General features: G+C 41.1%; 1 protein-coding gene across 1 annotated transcript in view; it reads left to right on the top strand.

Annotated features, from left to right (window-relative positions):
- The window catches only part of Dna2 (DNA replication helicase/nuclease 2), a 31,779-nt gene extending 16,797 nt beyond the window's left edge, over positions 1-14,982 (top strand). The window contains exons 11-21 of the mRNA XM_090346958.1: positions 2,126-2,242; positions 2,321-2,430; positions 3,156-3,270; positions 5,174-5,393; positions 7,447-7,640; positions 7,816-7,905; positions 7,989-8,193; positions 10,586-10,675; positions 11,034-11,216; positions 12,866-13,012; positions 13,505-14,982. Coding sequence (XP_090203084.1) covers positions 2,126-2,242; positions 2,321-2,430; positions 3,156-3,270; positions 5,174-5,393; positions 7,447-7,640; positions 7,816-7,905; positions 7,989-8,193; positions 10,586-10,675; positions 11,034-11,216; positions 12,866-13,012; positions 13,505-13,573 — 1,540 coding nt within the window. The 3' untranslated portion in view covers positions 13,574-14,982. The remainder of the gene's footprint in view (positions 1-2,125; positions 2,243-2,320; positions 2,431-3,155; positions 3,271-5,173; positions 5,394-7,446; positions 7,641-7,815; positions 7,906-7,988; positions 8,194-10,585; positions 10,676-11,033; positions 11,217-12,865; positions 13,013-13,504) is intronic.
- The last annotated feature ends 2,068 nt before the right edge of the window (positions 14,983-17,050 follow it).

Raw genomic sequence — 17,050 nt, 5'->3', positions numbered from 1 at the left:
TGATAACAGCCAATACATAATTCATGTGGCATACATTTAAATATAGTCTAAGAGTTACCAAGGACTGCAGAAGTAGCTGAGGATTGGAGCACTTGCCTAGCATGCATGTGCACACACACGTTGTACAGTCATTACCACAATCAATTTTTAGATTTTTTTTTTTGCCATCCTGGGCTTGAGCTCAGGGATTGAGCACTGTCCTTGGACTTTCTCAAGGCTAGCACTCTGACATTTGAGCCTCAGCACCACTTCTGCCTTTTTGCTATGTATATGTGGTACCAAGGAATCGAACCCAGGTCTTGGTGCATGCTGGGCAAGCACTCTACCACTAGGCCAAACTCCCGGCCCCTCAATTTTAAATTTTTATATCATCAAAAAGACCTCCTCGCTCCCTCCAGTATTCTTGCCAACATTTGTTATCTGTTTTCTTGATGGCTGCCACTCTGAGATGAAATGGAACTTTTTATGTATGTATATAATTTTTATATATATATATATATATATATATATATATATATATATATATATTACCAAGGTATCCAACCTGGACTTCGTGTGTGCTAGGCAAGCCGTCTACCACTTGGCCAAACTCCAGGCCCTTGTATTTTTATTTTATTTTTATTTATTTATTTATTGTGTGTCTTGGGGCTTGAACTTGGCCTGGGCACTGTCCTTGATCTCTTTAGCTCAGGGCTGTCACCCCTGGGCCTGGGCATTGTCCCTTAGCTCTGTAGTTCAAGGCTACCACCCTACACTTGAGCGAAGCCCCACTTCCCGTTTTCTAGAGGTTAATTGGCTTGTATTTTATTTTTTATTTTTGTCAGTTGTGGGACTTGATCTCTGGGTCTGGTAGCTACCCCTGAATTTTTCAGCTCAAGGCTAGTGCTCTACCACCTGAGTCACAGTGTCATTTTCAGTTTTCTGGGAGGTTAATTGGAGATAAGAGCTTCACAGACTTTTGTGCTGGCTTTGAACCGTGATTCTTAAATCTCAACCACTTGAGTAGCTAGGATTACAGAAGTGAGCCACTGGCACCTGGCTGTATGTAGTTATTTTTTTTTTTTTTCTAGTGCTGGGGCTTAAACTCAGGGCCTGGGCACTGTCCTTGAGCTTTCTCAAGGTTAGTGCCCTACCACTTAATCCATAGTACCATTTTGGGCATTTTCTGTGTATGTGGTACTGAGGAATCAAACTCAAGGCTTCATGTATGCTAGGCAAGCATTCTACCACTAGGGCACACTCCTAGCTCTATGGTTAAGGATGTTGAACATTACTTCATGTATTGATAGCTATTTGTATTTCTTCTTGTGAGACCTGTCTATTTAATTTATTTGCTCATTTATGACTTGGATTAATTTGTTTTCTTGGTTTGGTTTTTTTTTTTTTTTCTCTGTATATTCTGGGTACTAATCCTTTGTCTTTGAATAACTGGTAATGATTGTTTTGTTTTTTCCTCTTCTCTGGGTTGTCTCTTGGTTCTGCTGATTGCTTCTTTTGCTATGCAGAAAATCTTTTTTTTTTGGCCAGTCCTGAGGTTTGAACTCAGAGCCTGGGCACTGTCCTTGGACTTTCTCAAGGCTATTGCTCTACTACTTGAGCCACAGCACCACTTCTACCTTTTTCCCTTTTTCTGTGTATGTGGGTACCTGAGGTATCAAACTCAGGGCTTTGTGCTTGCAAGATAAGCATGCCACTTCTAGGCCATGCTCCTGGTCTTGTGTAGATAATCTTTAAGACACTCCCATTTGTCAATTCATGTCCCATCCTCTCTGGGCATCTGTAGTCCTAGTCAGGGAAAGAAAATTGCCAGCGTTTTTTCATATGTTTTTCTGCAGTAGATTTACAGTTCAGATCTTACTTTAAGCTTTTTGATGTTTGCACTGGGTGAGAGATCGCGGCTCAGTTTCCGTCTCTTGCGGGTGCAATACCCAGTTTTCCTAGCACCATTTGTTGCAGAGGCTGTCTTTTCTCCATTGTTTATCTTTGGTTCCTTGGTTACAAATTAGTTGGTTGTAGGTTTGTGATTCTATTCCTGAATTTTCTGTACTGTTTATTAATATTTGGGGCTATTTTTGTGACAGTACCAGGCTGTTTTGGCTCATATCTATTTGTTTTGCTGTTTTAGGAACTTGTCAGTACTCCCAGAATCAACTTTATTCAGATTAGATCAGGAAGAAATAAATGGTAATGTAGATACCCCATTAGGAAATCTCTCTAAATTGATGGAAAACACTGATGCCAGGTTTGTAATGATAAAAAAATTTAAATTCCTCCCCAGTTTTATAAGGAACACTACTAAAAGTACTTATTTTCTTTTTAGCAAAAAGCTTCGAGATTTAATCATTGACTTCCAGGAACCTCAGTTCATACCATACCTCAGTTCTGTTCTCCCTCATGATGCAAAGGACACAGTTGCCAGCATTCTCAAGGGTATGTGCACCTGCATTTTAATTTTTCTTGCTTTGGTTTATAAAGGAAATTACTCCATAGTCTATGTTCTTAATAATTAATGAGATTTGAACTTATACTGGTTAGAAACTCTTTAGAAATGTTTTGTATATGTCCTTAAAGATCATCATAAGATTGTTTTACTTTGAAAAGTCATATTGTAGAGCAGACTGGAATCTTAGAACTTGGGGAACTGAAGCAAGACTACCACAAGTTCAAAGTCTAACCTGGCTACATAGTAAGAACCTGTCTCAGGCGAAAAGGAAACAGGGTGGCAGGAGGGAAAGTAGGAGTAAAACATGGGAAGGAGTAACTGTTCAAGAAGTAATATACCCACTACCTTATGAATGAAAATGTAACCCTTCTATATATCACTATGATACCGAAAAAGAAGACGAAGACGAAGAAGAAGAAGGAGAAACAATTTGTTTACTGATTTTTCTTTTTGCTGGCCCTGAGTAATGTCCCTCAGCATTTGTGTTCCAGGCTAGTTAGTGTTCTACCATTATGAGTTAACAGTGCCATTTCAGGCTTTTTGGTAGTTAATTGGAGATAAGAGTCTCAGACTTTCCTGCTCTGGTTGACTTTAAACCTTGATCCTCAGATCTCAGCCTCCTGAGTAGTTAAGCTTTTAAGTATGAGTTACCGATGCCTGGCTGAAATTCAGTTTATTTCTGTTTTCCTTGTTATCTTTAATTTAAATGTAGGCTTGAATAAGCCTCAGAGGCAGGCAATGAAGAAGGTTCTTCTTTCCAGAGACTATACGCTCATCGTGGGTATGCCAGGGACCGGAAAGACAACCACAATATGTACTCTTGTAAGGTTCTAGTTATTATTCTATATTATATTCTATAACTTGTAGTTATTATTCTGAGAAATTACATATGATAGATCAACTTCTTATCAGTTCAGAGGTTCTCATTTCTGATTCAGAAGGACTAGATTTTAATTTAAAAAAAATCATTATTATTTCAGGGCCAGGAGTTTGGCCTAGTAGCAGGGTGCTTGCCTAGCATGCGTGAAGATCCATGTTCAATTCATTGGTACCACATACATAGAAACAGCCAGAAGTTGTACTATGACTCAAGTGGTAGAGCTCTATCCTTGAGAAAGCCTGAAGACAAAAAAAAATCATTTCAGTCTGTTGCCTGTGGCTCACACATTTAATCTTAGCTGCGAAGGAGGAAGAGATCTAAGCATCACAGTTCAAAGCTAGCTTGTGCAGAAAAGTCCCGGTGAGATTCTTAGCACCCAGACCCTGAGTTCGAGGCCCACAGCCAACAACAACAACAAAAAATCATTTCATAACATTAAATGATGTGAGAAATAATAAAGCTGAACTATGAGTAATACATTTTAGATGTTTTGCATTTAGGATTTCCTAAAGATCTTACTGTTGGTGATGTATGATATGTGTCATTGTACATTTCTTTTCCCTTCCAAAATGAGGTTAAGCATTGAAATAGATTTTCTTCAATTAAATTTTCTTTTTTGCCAGTCCTGGGTTTTGAACTCTGGCCTCTGCACTGTCCCTGAGATTTTTTTTTTGCCAGTCCTGGGGCTTGAATTCAGGGCATGAGCACTGTCTTTGGGCTTTCCTCAAGGTTTAGCACAGTACCACATCTGGCTTTTCTATGTATGTGGTACTGAGGAATCAAACCAGGTTCTTTCTGCATGCTAGGCATACACTCTTACTAAGCCAGTCTCCCAGCCTGAAAGTCCTTTTTTTTTTTTTTTTTTTGACAGTCTTGAGACTTGAACTCTTGCCCTAGGGACTGTACCTGAGCTCTTCAGCTCAAGGCTACCGCCATACCACTTGAGCCATATCTCCACTTCTCTTTTTCTAGTAATTAATTGGAGATAAGAGTCTCATGGACTTCTTTTAGTGCCCAGGCTGGCTTTGAACCACTATCCTCAGATCTCAGCGTCCTGAGTAGCTAGGATTACAGGCATGAGCCATGACACCTAGCTGTGAAATTCTTTTTTTTTTTTTTTTTTGCCAGTCATGGAGCTTGAACTCAGGGCCTGAGCACTGTTTTTGGACTTTTTCTCAAGGCTAAAGCTCTACTACTTGAGCCACAGCACCACTTCCAGCTTTTTTTTTTTTTTCTATGTATGTGGTACTGAGGAATTGATCCCAGGCCTTCGTGCATGCTAGGCAAGCACTCTACCACTAGGCCAAACTCCCGGACCCTGTGAAATTCTTTTGATCAAGGTTAGTAGCCTACCACTTGAGCCACAGTACCACTACTCACTTTTTCTGTTGTTTGTTTGTTTTGGTGGGTCATGGGGCTTGAACTCGGCCTGGGCGCTGTCTCTGAGCTCTTCAGCTCAAGACTACCATCCTATCCTTGAGCCAAGCCCACTTCCCATTTTCTAGAGGTTAATTGGAGATGAGTCTCAGGTCCTTTTGTGCCTGGGCTGGTTTTGAACTTTGATCCTCAAATCTCTGCTTCCTGAGTAGCTAGGATTACAAGTATGAGCCACCGTCCCTTTTCTGTTTGGTATCAAGGAATCAAACCAGGGCTTCCTGCATGCTAGGCAAGCATTCTATCACTAGGCCACACTCCTGGCCCTGTATAGTTTTTATTTTTTAATGTTACTTGGTTCAGCCCTTAATAGTTCCTGTTGAGCTTTGTAGCTATGTTTGGAAAATATAAATATAATTAAAGTTATCTGGTATTAAAACTAATGCTGTTTTCTTTCTCTCCCACAACTAGGTAAGAATTCTCTATGCCTGTGGCTTTAGTGTTTTGCTGACCAGCTATACACACTCGGCTGTTGACAATATTCTACTGAAGTTGGCCAAGTTCAAAATAGGATTTTTGCGTTTGGGTCAGACCCAGAAGGTTCATCCAGATATACAGAAATTTACAGAGGAGGAAATTTGCAGATCAAAGTCCATTAAATCCTTAGCTCTCCTAGAAGAACTCTATAATAGTCAAGTAAGTGTTCAGTTATTGTATGATAATACTTAATTTCTGGGTCCAGAAGGAGAGCAAGAAATAGTAGTAGGAAATTCAGTCACATTGCTTACATGTACATTAATATATATATATATATATATATATATATATATATAATATACACTGACTGGTTTAGTTGGCACAGTGTGTACTTAGCATATGCAAGGCCTTGAGTTCAATTTTATTTGATTTGTTGTTGATGTTGTTGGCTGTGTGGCTTGAACTCAGGGCCTGGGGACTGTCCCTAAGCTCTTTTGCTCAAGAGTAGCCCTCTACCACTTTGAGCCACACTTCACTTTTGGTTTTCTTCTGGTTGATTGTAGATAAGAGTCTCACAGTGGGCTTAAAGTGTGGCATAGTACTAGAGTGCTGGCCTAGCATGCATAAAGCCCTGGGTTCAATTCCTCCATACCACATAAACAGAAATGGCTGGGAGTAGCGATGGGACTAAAGCAGTAGAGTACTAATCTTGAGCAGAAAGAAGCTCAGGGATAGTGCCCAGGCCCTGAGTTCAAGCCCCAGGACTGGCAAAAAAAAAACCCAAAAAAACAAAAAAAAAACAGGAATTTTAAATAAGTAAACACGGCTGGCGCCAGTGGCTTATGCCTGTAATCCCAGTTACTGAAGAGGCTAAGATCTGAGAATCACAGTTCAAAGCCAGCTTGGGCACAAAGGAGACTCTTATTTCCATTTAATGAGTAGAAAACAGGATGGGGAGATTGAGGTTCTTCTAGGGTAGGACATCTCCTAGGCCTAGGGGCAGGACAGTAGCCTTGACCTGAAGAGCTCAGGGACAGCACCCAGGCCCAGAGTTCAAGCCCCATAACCCAGGGGGGAAAAAAAAAAAAAGAAAAGAAAAATGGAAGTGGCACTGTGGCTGAAGTGGTAGAGTGCTAGACTTTGTCTAAAGAGCTCAGGGACCGTGCCCAGGCCCAGAGTTTAATCCCCACAACTGTCAAAAATAAAGTAAATACAAATACATACACAGATACGCACACACACACACACACACACACCAAAGCACACACTTTATACATAAAGCCTAGAAATTCTTTGTGTGTGTGTGTGTGTTTGCCATGGGGCTTGAATCTGGGCCTCTGCCCCTTCCCTGAGCTATTCAGCTCAAACTAGTACTCTACTACTTGAACCACAGCGCCACTTCCAAAGCCTAGAAATTCTTATCCACAAAATTGCTTTCTGATTTTCAATAGCACTGTCAAAAATAAAATTTTACACACGCTCTAGGAACAATTGATTAAAGTTTTCTCTTTTCGCTCGAGTCAGTTCTCCTTCTAGTTTTCTCTTTTCGCTTGAGTTAGTTCTCCTTCTAACTTTTTGCTGGCTAATGGGAGATGACTATTCTGCCCCCATTGGCTTCGCACTATGATTTTTAGATCTCAGCTTCCTGAGTAGCTAGGATTACAGACTAAGACTCTGGTGCATGAGTGTAATTGGCTTATACCTATAATCCTAGCTAAACTGAGCATTGGTAGTTCCTACTTGTAGTCCTTCCTAGCTGCTCAAGAGACTGAGATCTGAGGATTATAGTTCAAAGCCAGCCTGGGCACTGAAGTCCATGAGACCCCAGTTCACTAACAACTTAAGTCAGAAGCTTGGCATAATGGTGGAATACCAGTTTTGAGAGAAAAAAAAAGCTCCCAGGTCCTAAGTTCAAGCCCTGGTACTGACATTAAAAAAAAAAAAAGGAAGAATAAGAGTTTCAGAATGAAATAATACTGGAGGAATATTATTGCTTATAGAAAAACATTTATTTATTTGTCACCAGTCCTGGATTTCTCAAGGCTAGATAGAGCTCTACCACTTGAGCCACAGTACCACTTGAGGCTTTTTTTCTATGTATGTGGTGCTGAGGAATCAAACCTGGGTCTTTGTGCATGCTAGGCAAGCACTGTACCACTAGGCCAAACTCCCGGTCCCAAACATTTGTTTTAATCTTAAAAATAATTTTAACGAGCTATATGTCTTTTACATTTGCTGACAGATCTCTTTTCTTTGTGTTTTTTCTTTTTAGCTTATTGTGGCAACAACATGTATGGGAGTAAACCATCCCATATTTTCCCGCAGAACTTTTGATTTTTGTATTGTGGATGAAGCCTCTCAAATTAGCCAGCCAGTCTGCCTGGGCCCACTCTTCCTTTCACGGAGATTTGTATTGGTAGGGGATCATCAGCAGTTGCCTCCCCTGGTGCTCAACCGAGAAGCAAGGTAGACAGATGTTTACGTTTTGCGTCGTGCTTGGAGTGGGGTCATCTCAAATTCCTCCTGCCTCTCACTCTTAAGTTCTGCCAACCTACCTGGTTTTAGATTTCAATTTAAAACTGCCTTCTTTTTAAGGAGCATTGTGTGTGTACTGACAATCTTGAATTTGATTTTTTGGCAGAGCTCTTGGCATGAGTGAAAGCTTATTCAAGAGGCTGGAGAAGAATAAAAATGCTGTCGTACAGTTAACTGTGCAGTACAGAATGAACAGGTATTCGTAAGTGTTCCCTGTGAACCGTTCTCATGTTCGCTTTTGTCTACCAAAGCTAAGGTTATTTTCTGCAATTCTCTTAGCAAAATTATGTCCTTAAGTAATAAGCTGACTTATGAAGGGAAGCTGGAGTGTGGATCAGATAAAGTGGCCAACGCTGTGATTAGCCTTCCCAACTTCAAAGATGTGAAGCTGGAACTGGAATTTTATGCTGCTTATTCTGATAGTCCTTGGCTGGTTGGAGTATTTGAGCCAAACAATCCTGTTTGTTTTCTTAATACAGACAAGGTAAAAAGATACTTTCAGTTTTTCCCCTCTTATGCCAATATTTAAATGTCTGAGCTAGCATTGATATTCTTTGTTAGAGTTTATCAATCAACGGCAAAGCTAGCTCTACTTCTGCTTCCTTTACACAAAGATCTTTTATTTCACTTGGTTCCTTTTCTTTGGGGAGATTTAGTCCAGCAATTGAGATGTCAGAAGTGACTCAGACTGGGTACTGATGGCTCACTTCTATTCCTAGCTACTCAGGAGGCTGAGATCTGAGGATCAAAGTTCAAAGTCAGCTCAGGCAAGAAAATCTGTGAGACTTTTTTTCTCCAATTAAACCTCAAAAAGCCAGAAGTAGAACTGTGGTTTAAGTGGTATAGCACTAGCATTGAGCAAAAAAAAAAAAACTCAGGGACAGTGAGCTAGGACCTTGAGCATTCTAAGCAAGCATCCTACCAGTGAGCTATATCCTCATTCCCCAAATTGACTTTTTCTAAATAATACTGGGGCTTGAACTCAGAACTTTGTTTTCTACTACTTGAGCCATGTCTCTAGTTCTGTTTGCTCATAGTTATTTTTTAGATAGGTTTTTGAATTTTTTGCTTAGAACAGACATGGGATCTGAACCTCCTACATTCTTTCCTTCTAGAGTACCTGGGAAGACAGGAGCATACCACCCCAAATGGCTTACTTAGAGAAATCCAGCTTTTCTAACTCTTGTGGGATTGGCCTTAAGCCTCAATCCTTTGATTTTTTTTTTTTCCTCCTGTCCATCATGACGCTACTGCCCTACCCTTTGTGCTACAACCCCAGTTCTGTTTTTTTAATGGTTAATTGGATATAAGACTCACGGTCTATAGTGCCCAGGCTGGCTTTAAACCTTGATCCTCAGATCTCAGCCTCCTGAGTAGCTAGGATTTCAGGAGTGAGCCAGCATGTCTTTTTTATCATTGGATTTTTACCTCCTAAGTAAATGACCCTCGTGCCAATAAACAGTCCACATAGGTGTTCCTTACCTGTTATTCCAGATATAAGGCAGGAGTACATAGGATGACCAAGGTCTAAAGCTGGGCCTAGACAAAAATCCCATCTAGAGATTAGAAAATGACTAAAAGCACAAAAGTACTGGAAGCATGGCTCAAGTGGGAAAGCACATGCCTAGTGAATGCAAGGCCCTGAATTCAAACTACGAAAATAAAAAGGCCAGTCCTGGGGCTTGAACTCAGAGCCTGGGCACTATCCTTGGTCCTTCTCAAGGCTAGCCCTCTACTACTTGAGCTACACCACCACTTTTTGCTTTTTCTGTATCTATATGTGGTACTAAGGAACTGAACACAGGGCTTCATGCATGCTAGGCAAGCACTCTACCACTGGGTGTTCCTGGTTTCTCTATTTTTGTTGCCCAGGTTGCCTCTTTCTTACACTCAGGATTCCAAATAAGATATATTAAAGGTGATAAAGGTGGTTTAATTATAGAGTAGTCCTTGGAGAGTCTAGTAGAGGTTGGGGACCGTTTTCTGTTGTGTTACTCATATAAAAGTCATAAGAAAACATAGGAGCGTAGCCAGGTGTGGTGGCCTGTAATCCTAGCTACTCAGGAGGCTGAGATCTGAGGATCACGGTTCAAAGTTAGCCTGGGTACAAAATGACCTGAGACCATTATCTCCAGTTAACCTCTAGAAAATGGGAAGTGGGGCTTGGCTCCAGGGTAGAGGGGTAGCCTTGAGCTGAAGAGCTCAGGGACAGTGCCCAGGCCAAATTCAAGCCTCATGACCCACAATTAAAAAAAAAAGAAAGAAAAGAAAAAGAAAGAAAATATAGGAGCTTTGGTGCTAGAGTCAGACCTTGGTTTGAATTGTGGTAAGTGGATTTATTGAGAGGCCATGGGCAAGTCATTGCCTTTTCTGTGGGATTCCTGTACAGTGGGAGGTTTCAAAGTAAAGCATGGGATGTGAGGTGTAGAGTGGGCCTTGCTAGAGGTGATGCCTGGGTCACACTTTCCCTCTGTGTTGCTTCCCCAGCCCTTATGTAAATGCACATGTGTGTAAATGTGTGCCAGTACTGGCCTTTGGATTCATGTCTTATGCTATCTTTAACTTTTTCTATAGGAAACTGGCACTCCAGCACTTCTAGCTTTTTACTGGTGAAGTAGAGAGGTCTCACAGGTCTATCCAAACTGTCTTTCAACTGGGATCCTCAGATTTCAGCCTCCTGAGTAGCTAGGATTATAGTTATGAGTCACCAGCTCCTGACTCAGACTTATAAATTTTTTGTTGCTTCTTTCACCTGCTGTGAAGACAGTATCCTGAATCTGCAAATCTAGGAGTAAACTCTTACTGGGAACCTGAGCATTCCCAGAGCTCTTCAACTTTGGAGATGTTATAAACAAGCTACATATTTTTCTACTTAGGTTCCGGCACCCGAGCAAGTGGAAAAAAGTGGTGTGAGCAATATAACAGAGGCCCAAATCATTGTTTTCCTGACATCAGTTTTTATTAAGGTAATTTAGAATGTTCAAGGCTAATCGGTGTGCAGGTAGAGAACTCTTAAGTGATCTTGGAATCTAGGATTAACTCTTTATGATGAAAATGGGCCTGGAGCCCCATGTTTATTTATTTTTATTTATTTATCTTTTGCCTGTCCTGGGGCTTGAACTCAGGGCCTGAGCACTGTCCTTGGGCTTTCCTCAAGGTTAGTGCTTTACCACTTGAGCCACAGCACCAGTTCTGGCTTTTCTATATATGAGGTACTGAGTAATCAAACCTGGGTCTTCATGCATGCTAGGCAAGCACTCTACCACTAGGCCAAACTCCTGGCCCCAAGGATTTTTTATTTTAAATGTGCCCTCTTCCATTTAGGCTGGATGTAATCCCTCTGATATTGGTATAATTGCACCATACCGTCAGCAGTTAAAGATCATCAATGATTTATTGGCATGTTCTTCTGTTGGGATGGTAGAAGTGAATACAGTGGACAAATACCAAGGAAGAGACAAAAGAATCATACTAGTATCTTTTGTCAGAAGTAACAAGGATGGAACTGTAAGTTCATTGCATTTTTGCATTTGCTACTGATTCCTTTGTGTCAGATCTGTGTTTCTTTTTTTCTATATATTTTTTTATTGTAATTATTAGAAGGGTTGCATTATATTCACCGAATAGAAGGTGCATTTCTTCACATTGGTACCCTTTCTCATGTCTTGGTCCCCATTTCCCCCCCCCCACACCTGATCTGTATTTCTATCTCTTCTCTCACTTTTTGATGGATTTGTTGGTGGTGGTGATTGTGGGGCTTGAACTCTGGGCCTGGGCACTGTCCCTGAGCTCTTCAGCTAAAGGCTAGTGCTCTACCACTTAAGCCACAGTGCCACATCTGGTTTTCTGGTGTTTAATTGGATAAGTCTCTCGGGGATTTTTGTGCCCAGGCTCTCTTTGAACTGCAATCCTCAGATATCAGCCTCCCAAGTAGCTAGGATTACAGATTTGAGCCAGTAATCCAGTGCCCAGGATAATACATATATATATATATATTTTTAATGTTTTTTTCTTTCAATTTAATTTTGTCTGTCTGTGTGTCCTGGGGCTTGAGCTTTCTCAAAGTTCACACTCTACCATTTGGGCCACAGTGCCACTTATGGTTTTTTCTGTGTAAATGGTTCTGAAGAATCGAACTCAGAGGTTCATACATGCTAGGCAAGCACTCTGACACTAAGCCACATTCTCAGAACTTGTTTGAGGCATTTTGAACACAAAGGCTTTTATACTTCCAAATCTGAATAATTCCAGATTTTGTTTTGTTTTGTTGCATTTTTATTCATGTTAACTCATCTTTTTTGAGTGTGTTAATACATTTATATGGATGTTTACCTGCTCAGTCTGCCTAGAATTTTAAATATGTTCTTGAATCTCTCCTGTAATCTATTTTAAAATTAGGAAAGGGGGCATGGTGACTCATGCCTATAATCCTAGCTACTCAGGAGGCGGAGATCTGAAGATCAAAGTTCAAAGCCAGCCTGGGCACAAAAAGACCTGAGACTCTTATCTCTAATTAACCTCCAGAAAAGGGGAAGTGGGGCTTGGCTCAAAGGTAGGGTGGTAGCCTAGAGCTGAAGAGCTCAGGGATGACGCCCAGGCCCAAGGTAGGCAGTAGCCTTGAGCTGAAGAGTTCTGAGAGAGGGCCTATGCCATGTTCAAGCCCCATGACCTACACATTAAAAAAAAAAAAAAAAAAACTAGGGAAGCAGCCAGATATGGTAACCTATGCCTACAATTATTTGTGTGCGCGTGTGTGCGTGTGTGCGCGTGTGTGTGCGTGTGTGTGTGTGTGTGTGTGTGTGTGTGTGTGTGTGTGTGTGTGTTGGTCATGAGGCTTGCACTTGGCCTGAGCTCTTCAGCTCAAGGATACCACCCTACCCCTGCAGCTACAGCAGCACTTCTGGTGTTCTAGTGGTTAATTGGAGATAAGGTTCTTATAGACTTGAGTGCACAGGCTGGCTTTGAACCATGATCCTCAGATCTCAGCCTCCTGAGTAGCTAGGATTAAAGGCATGCGCCACCATGCACAGCTCCATGTCTACAATCTTAACAAAAAAAAGGGAGGGAGCATTTCAAGGCAAAACTGTTCTTCATCAGAACAAGTTAAAGGTAGAAAAAAAAACCCACCCAAATAATTGAAAATTGTATTTTTTCAGCTTGGTGAACTCCTGAAAGATTGGCGACGTCTTAATGTCGCTATAACCAGAGCCAAACACAAACTGGTTCTGGTGGGGTGTGAGCCCTCACTGAAGCGGTACCCTCCAATGGACAAGCTGCTGTCCTACCTGTCCTCGGAAAAGTCCATATCCTTGTCCTGTGTGGGGTCACGGGAGGCTGCTGCATTTAAACGTGTGTGTGAGTTGACACCTGGTGTCTTGTCTTTTCCCTGGGCATCATTCACAGATCTAGCTGAGAATGGGAAAGAACAGGGCATCATATTAAGGCAGCAGTGAGTAATGATGCGGACGAAGGGAGGAGACTTGGGAAATGAAAAGAGGGACAGAGGGACATGGGGGCATGGTGTAACTTGTCCTCCCAGAACCAGCCTGTGCACCAAAGCTGCCCATTTCTTGTCATTCTTTCACAAGCACAAGGCCTGAGTTTAAACCCCAGAACCACCAAAACCCAAAACGAATCCTATTGCTAAAGCACATAATTATCTATAGAATACTATAAATCTTCATATTTTTGTAGTCCTGTAAGTCAAAGTGCAAACTATGAAATGATGTCATGTGTTTTTATGTGTTTATTCTGTGTAAAAAAATATATAGATAGATTCCTTAATTCATTTTTACATCATTGATCTTCCATCAAGAGAACATGAAAGTCTCAGTTACGTACTGGGGGATTTTCAAAAAGAATAAGGCACCGTTGTTTTCCTGGCCTTTTTGCACTAGCAGGGAGACCACCTAGTTAAGGTCTAATATTGTAACTTCTGTTTACTATAATAGCGCTTAGTTAAACTCTAAAGGTAACTTACTCAAACGTTCAAGATGAAGCATACGTGCTGTGCCCATTTCCAGCTTTTTATCTTTTACTTTTTGACATGATCATATTAAACACAAAAACCTGTCATCATATAGGGCATTTAACCATATTTAAGAACAAGTATACTGTTACATGCTGGTGGTTCATGCCTGTAATCCTAACTACTCAGGAGGCTGAGATCTCAGGACTGCAGTTTGAAGCTAGTCTGGGTAGAAAAGTCTGTGACACTGGAATTTCCAATAAATCATTCAGAAAAGACTGGAAGTAGCACTGTGTCTCAAGTGGTAGAGCACCAGCCTTGAGCGCAAAGAGACTTAAGGACAGCAACCAGGTTCTGAGTTCAAAGAAAAAAAGAAAGCTATTCCCTAAACTATGGGAAGTATATAGTTATTTCAACTATATTTTCATATGACCTAGAAAAAGGTGGATAACATTATTGCCAGCTTTAAAGCTAGATCAACTTTTGTTTTTCCATCATTGTTGATCTTTCTAAAAAAGTATTAATTTGATTTTTGCATCAGATTCATAGGAATGATATTTTCACAGCTAGAAAAGAAAGTCAGTTGTACTTTGGGCACCGGTGGCTCATGCCTATAAATCCCAACTACTCAGGAGGCTGAGATGGGAGGAATCAGATTCAAAGCCAGCCCAGGCAACAAATACTTGAGATTCTTAACCAAGGAAAAGCCAGAAGTGGAGGCATGGCTCAAGTGAAAGAGCAGTAGCCATAAACCCAGGAGCCAAGTGGGAGTGCAGAAGTTGGTTTGTTCCCATTGTCTGACGTCAGTCTCTGCTGCTGGAGCACAGATGGCATTCCTCTCTGAGTCAGGAGGTCCGTAATCCAAAGGTCACTCACCGACTCTCTCCTCCTTGACTTATTCCTATTTGATGTGCTTTACCTTAAACCTCATTTGAAGTAGTAACTTATGAACTGTGCACTTGCAATGAATTACTTATTCTCCACTACTACCCTTTTCTAGGTTTCACTGTTCAGTGTTTCAGAATTCTAGAGTCAATTTTGATATAAAAGAAAATAATTCTTCCTCTTTGGAGATTTTTTTTCCTGAATTAATGACAGAGAAGGCATATCTATATTTTACTCATATTTGTCTCTTTGGTGACATCCTTCCGTTTCCCCCTTTTTGTAAAGATGTTCTCGACTTAACAGTACCTCACCACAGTACCTCACCACAGTACCTCACTGTGATTGTCTTACTTATGAGGATAGATCAGACCTCAGGGCATCCATCTTCCTGAGCAGAAGTCTTGTTTACATTGTGCTTTTAGTGGATGTTATTTGTTACTTTTACCTGTTGTGTTTTAATGATTACCTGAAGGTTTTATTTAATAAATTATTTTGTACTTCTAGATCTTGCTGTGTTACTCATTGTCAGACTAATGTTAGGTGTTAGATGTTAGCTCCCAGCCATTTAACTATCTGGTTTTGTTTTTGTTGTTACTGTTGTTTTGTTCTGGTTGTGGGGGCTTGAATTCTGTCCCCAAGCTCTTCAGCTCAAGGCTATCCCTCTACTACCAATTGAGCCATAGCACCACTTCTCCATTTAACTATCTATTAGGGCATGTTTCCTTACATAGAGTCTTAAGAGTTAATGGCTTGGGGTGAGTTAGATATTAAACCCACACTGGGCCTCTGAGCAGAGTAGCTGTTTTTTTTTTTGTTTTGTTTTGTTTGTTTTCCTTTTTGTTTTTGTGGGTCATGGGGCTTGAACTTGGCCTAGGTGCTGTCCTTGAGCTCTTCTGCTCAAGGCTACCGCCCTCCCCTTTAGCCAAGCCCCAATTCCCATTTTCTGGAGGTTAATTGGAGATAAGAGTCTCAGGTCCTTTTGTACCTGGGCTGGCTTTGAACCGCGATCCTCAGATCTCAGCCTCCTGAGTAGCTAAGGATTACAGGCATGAGCCATTGTCTTGGCTTGTTTTTGTATTCTCAATTGTGGGACTTGAACTTTGGGCCTGGGCACTGTCCTTGGGCTCTTCAGTTCAAGGCTACTGCCCTATCCTTTGAGCCACAGCGCCACTTCCAGTTTTCTGGTGGTTAATTGGACATAAGAGTCTCACAGACTTTAGTACCTGGGCTAGCTTTGAACCACAATCCTCAGATCTCAGCCTCCTGTGTTCCATAAACCACTGGTGCCTGGCATGAACAGCTGTTCTGATGTCAGTGGGCAGATGTGTGATGTCACTGGGCAGATCCAATTCAAAGGACTGCTAACCTATCTGAGCCTTTCCTTGTGAAACTGGAAATGCAATACTGGAAGCCAACATGCCCTTTGAAATGGAGGCAAATCTGAGTTATCCCTCCAGGTTTAACTGTTCTTAGTTCCTGCACAAGCCCTCTGGCTATGTTTCTCCCACAGCTCACATCACCTGTTCATAGTAGATTGCTTTTCATTAACTTTGAAAACCAACAATTTTAATTTTAGCACTTGGGAATTTGAGGTTCCCCTAAGCTATACAACAAGACCATATAAATGAACAATCAGCCAGGTGCCAGTGGCTTATGCCTGTAATCCTAGCTACTTGTGCAGCTGAGATTTGAGGATTGCAGCTTGGAACCACACCCCTAGTCTAGCTCTTTTTCAGGCTTACCTTCTTTTTCAGCATTATCTTTGTGGCTATTTGCCAAACATATCCCAACCTTGATGCCTGCCAGATTCTAGTTATAAAACACCTTTATTTAGCTCATGTCTTACATGTCTTACATGTCTTGTGATCCCTATCTCAGTAAACACCATCTCCTCACAGTTTTGTATATTAAAAGTCTTGGAAAAATTTTCCTTTCTTTAGAACATTCTTGCTTCTAATTATAGAAGAGTATGTGACTTTAGTGAAGGTTTTAAACACTACTGAATTTAGAAAATGAATTTTTTTTTCAGTTGGCCGTACTGGGGTTTGAACTCAAGGGTTTGCACTTAGCTGCAGGTTTTCTATTAAAGCCATGACCCCAGTTGTTTATGCATTAGTTATTTTTCAGTTAGAGTTCAAGTTCTTCCCTGGGTAGGCCTTTGATAGCAGTCTGCCTACTTCTGGCTCCAATATGGCATAGATGATAGGTACTTTTTTATTAGTTGGAATGGGGTTCCTGTGAACCATTTCCTCAGGCTGGATTCAAATCACATCTTTCTGATTACTGCCTTCTGAGCATTAGGTAATACATGTGTGAGTCACTGCACCTGGCTTGGATTTTGGGGGCCGGGAGTTTGGCCTAGTGGTAGAGTGCTTGCCTAGCATGCACAAAGGCCCAGGTTTGATTCCTCAGTACCAAATACATAGGAAAGGAAAAAAAAAAAGCTGGAAGTGGTGCTGTGGCTCAAGGGGTAGAGCACTAGCCTTGA

Source organism: Megascapheus bottae, chromosome 15 (genome assembly GCF_031878675.1).
Source record: "Megascapheus bottae isolate mThoBot1 chromosome 15, mThoBot2.hap1, whole genome shotgun sequence".
In the NCBI taxonomy this organism is placed as follows: domain Eukaryota; kingdom Metazoa; phylum Chordata; class Mammalia; order Rodentia; family Geomyidae; genus Megascapheus; species Megascapheus bottae.
The sequence above is the reverse complement of the archived record's forward strand: the minus strand, read 5'-3'. Positions and strand labels throughout refer to the sequence as shown.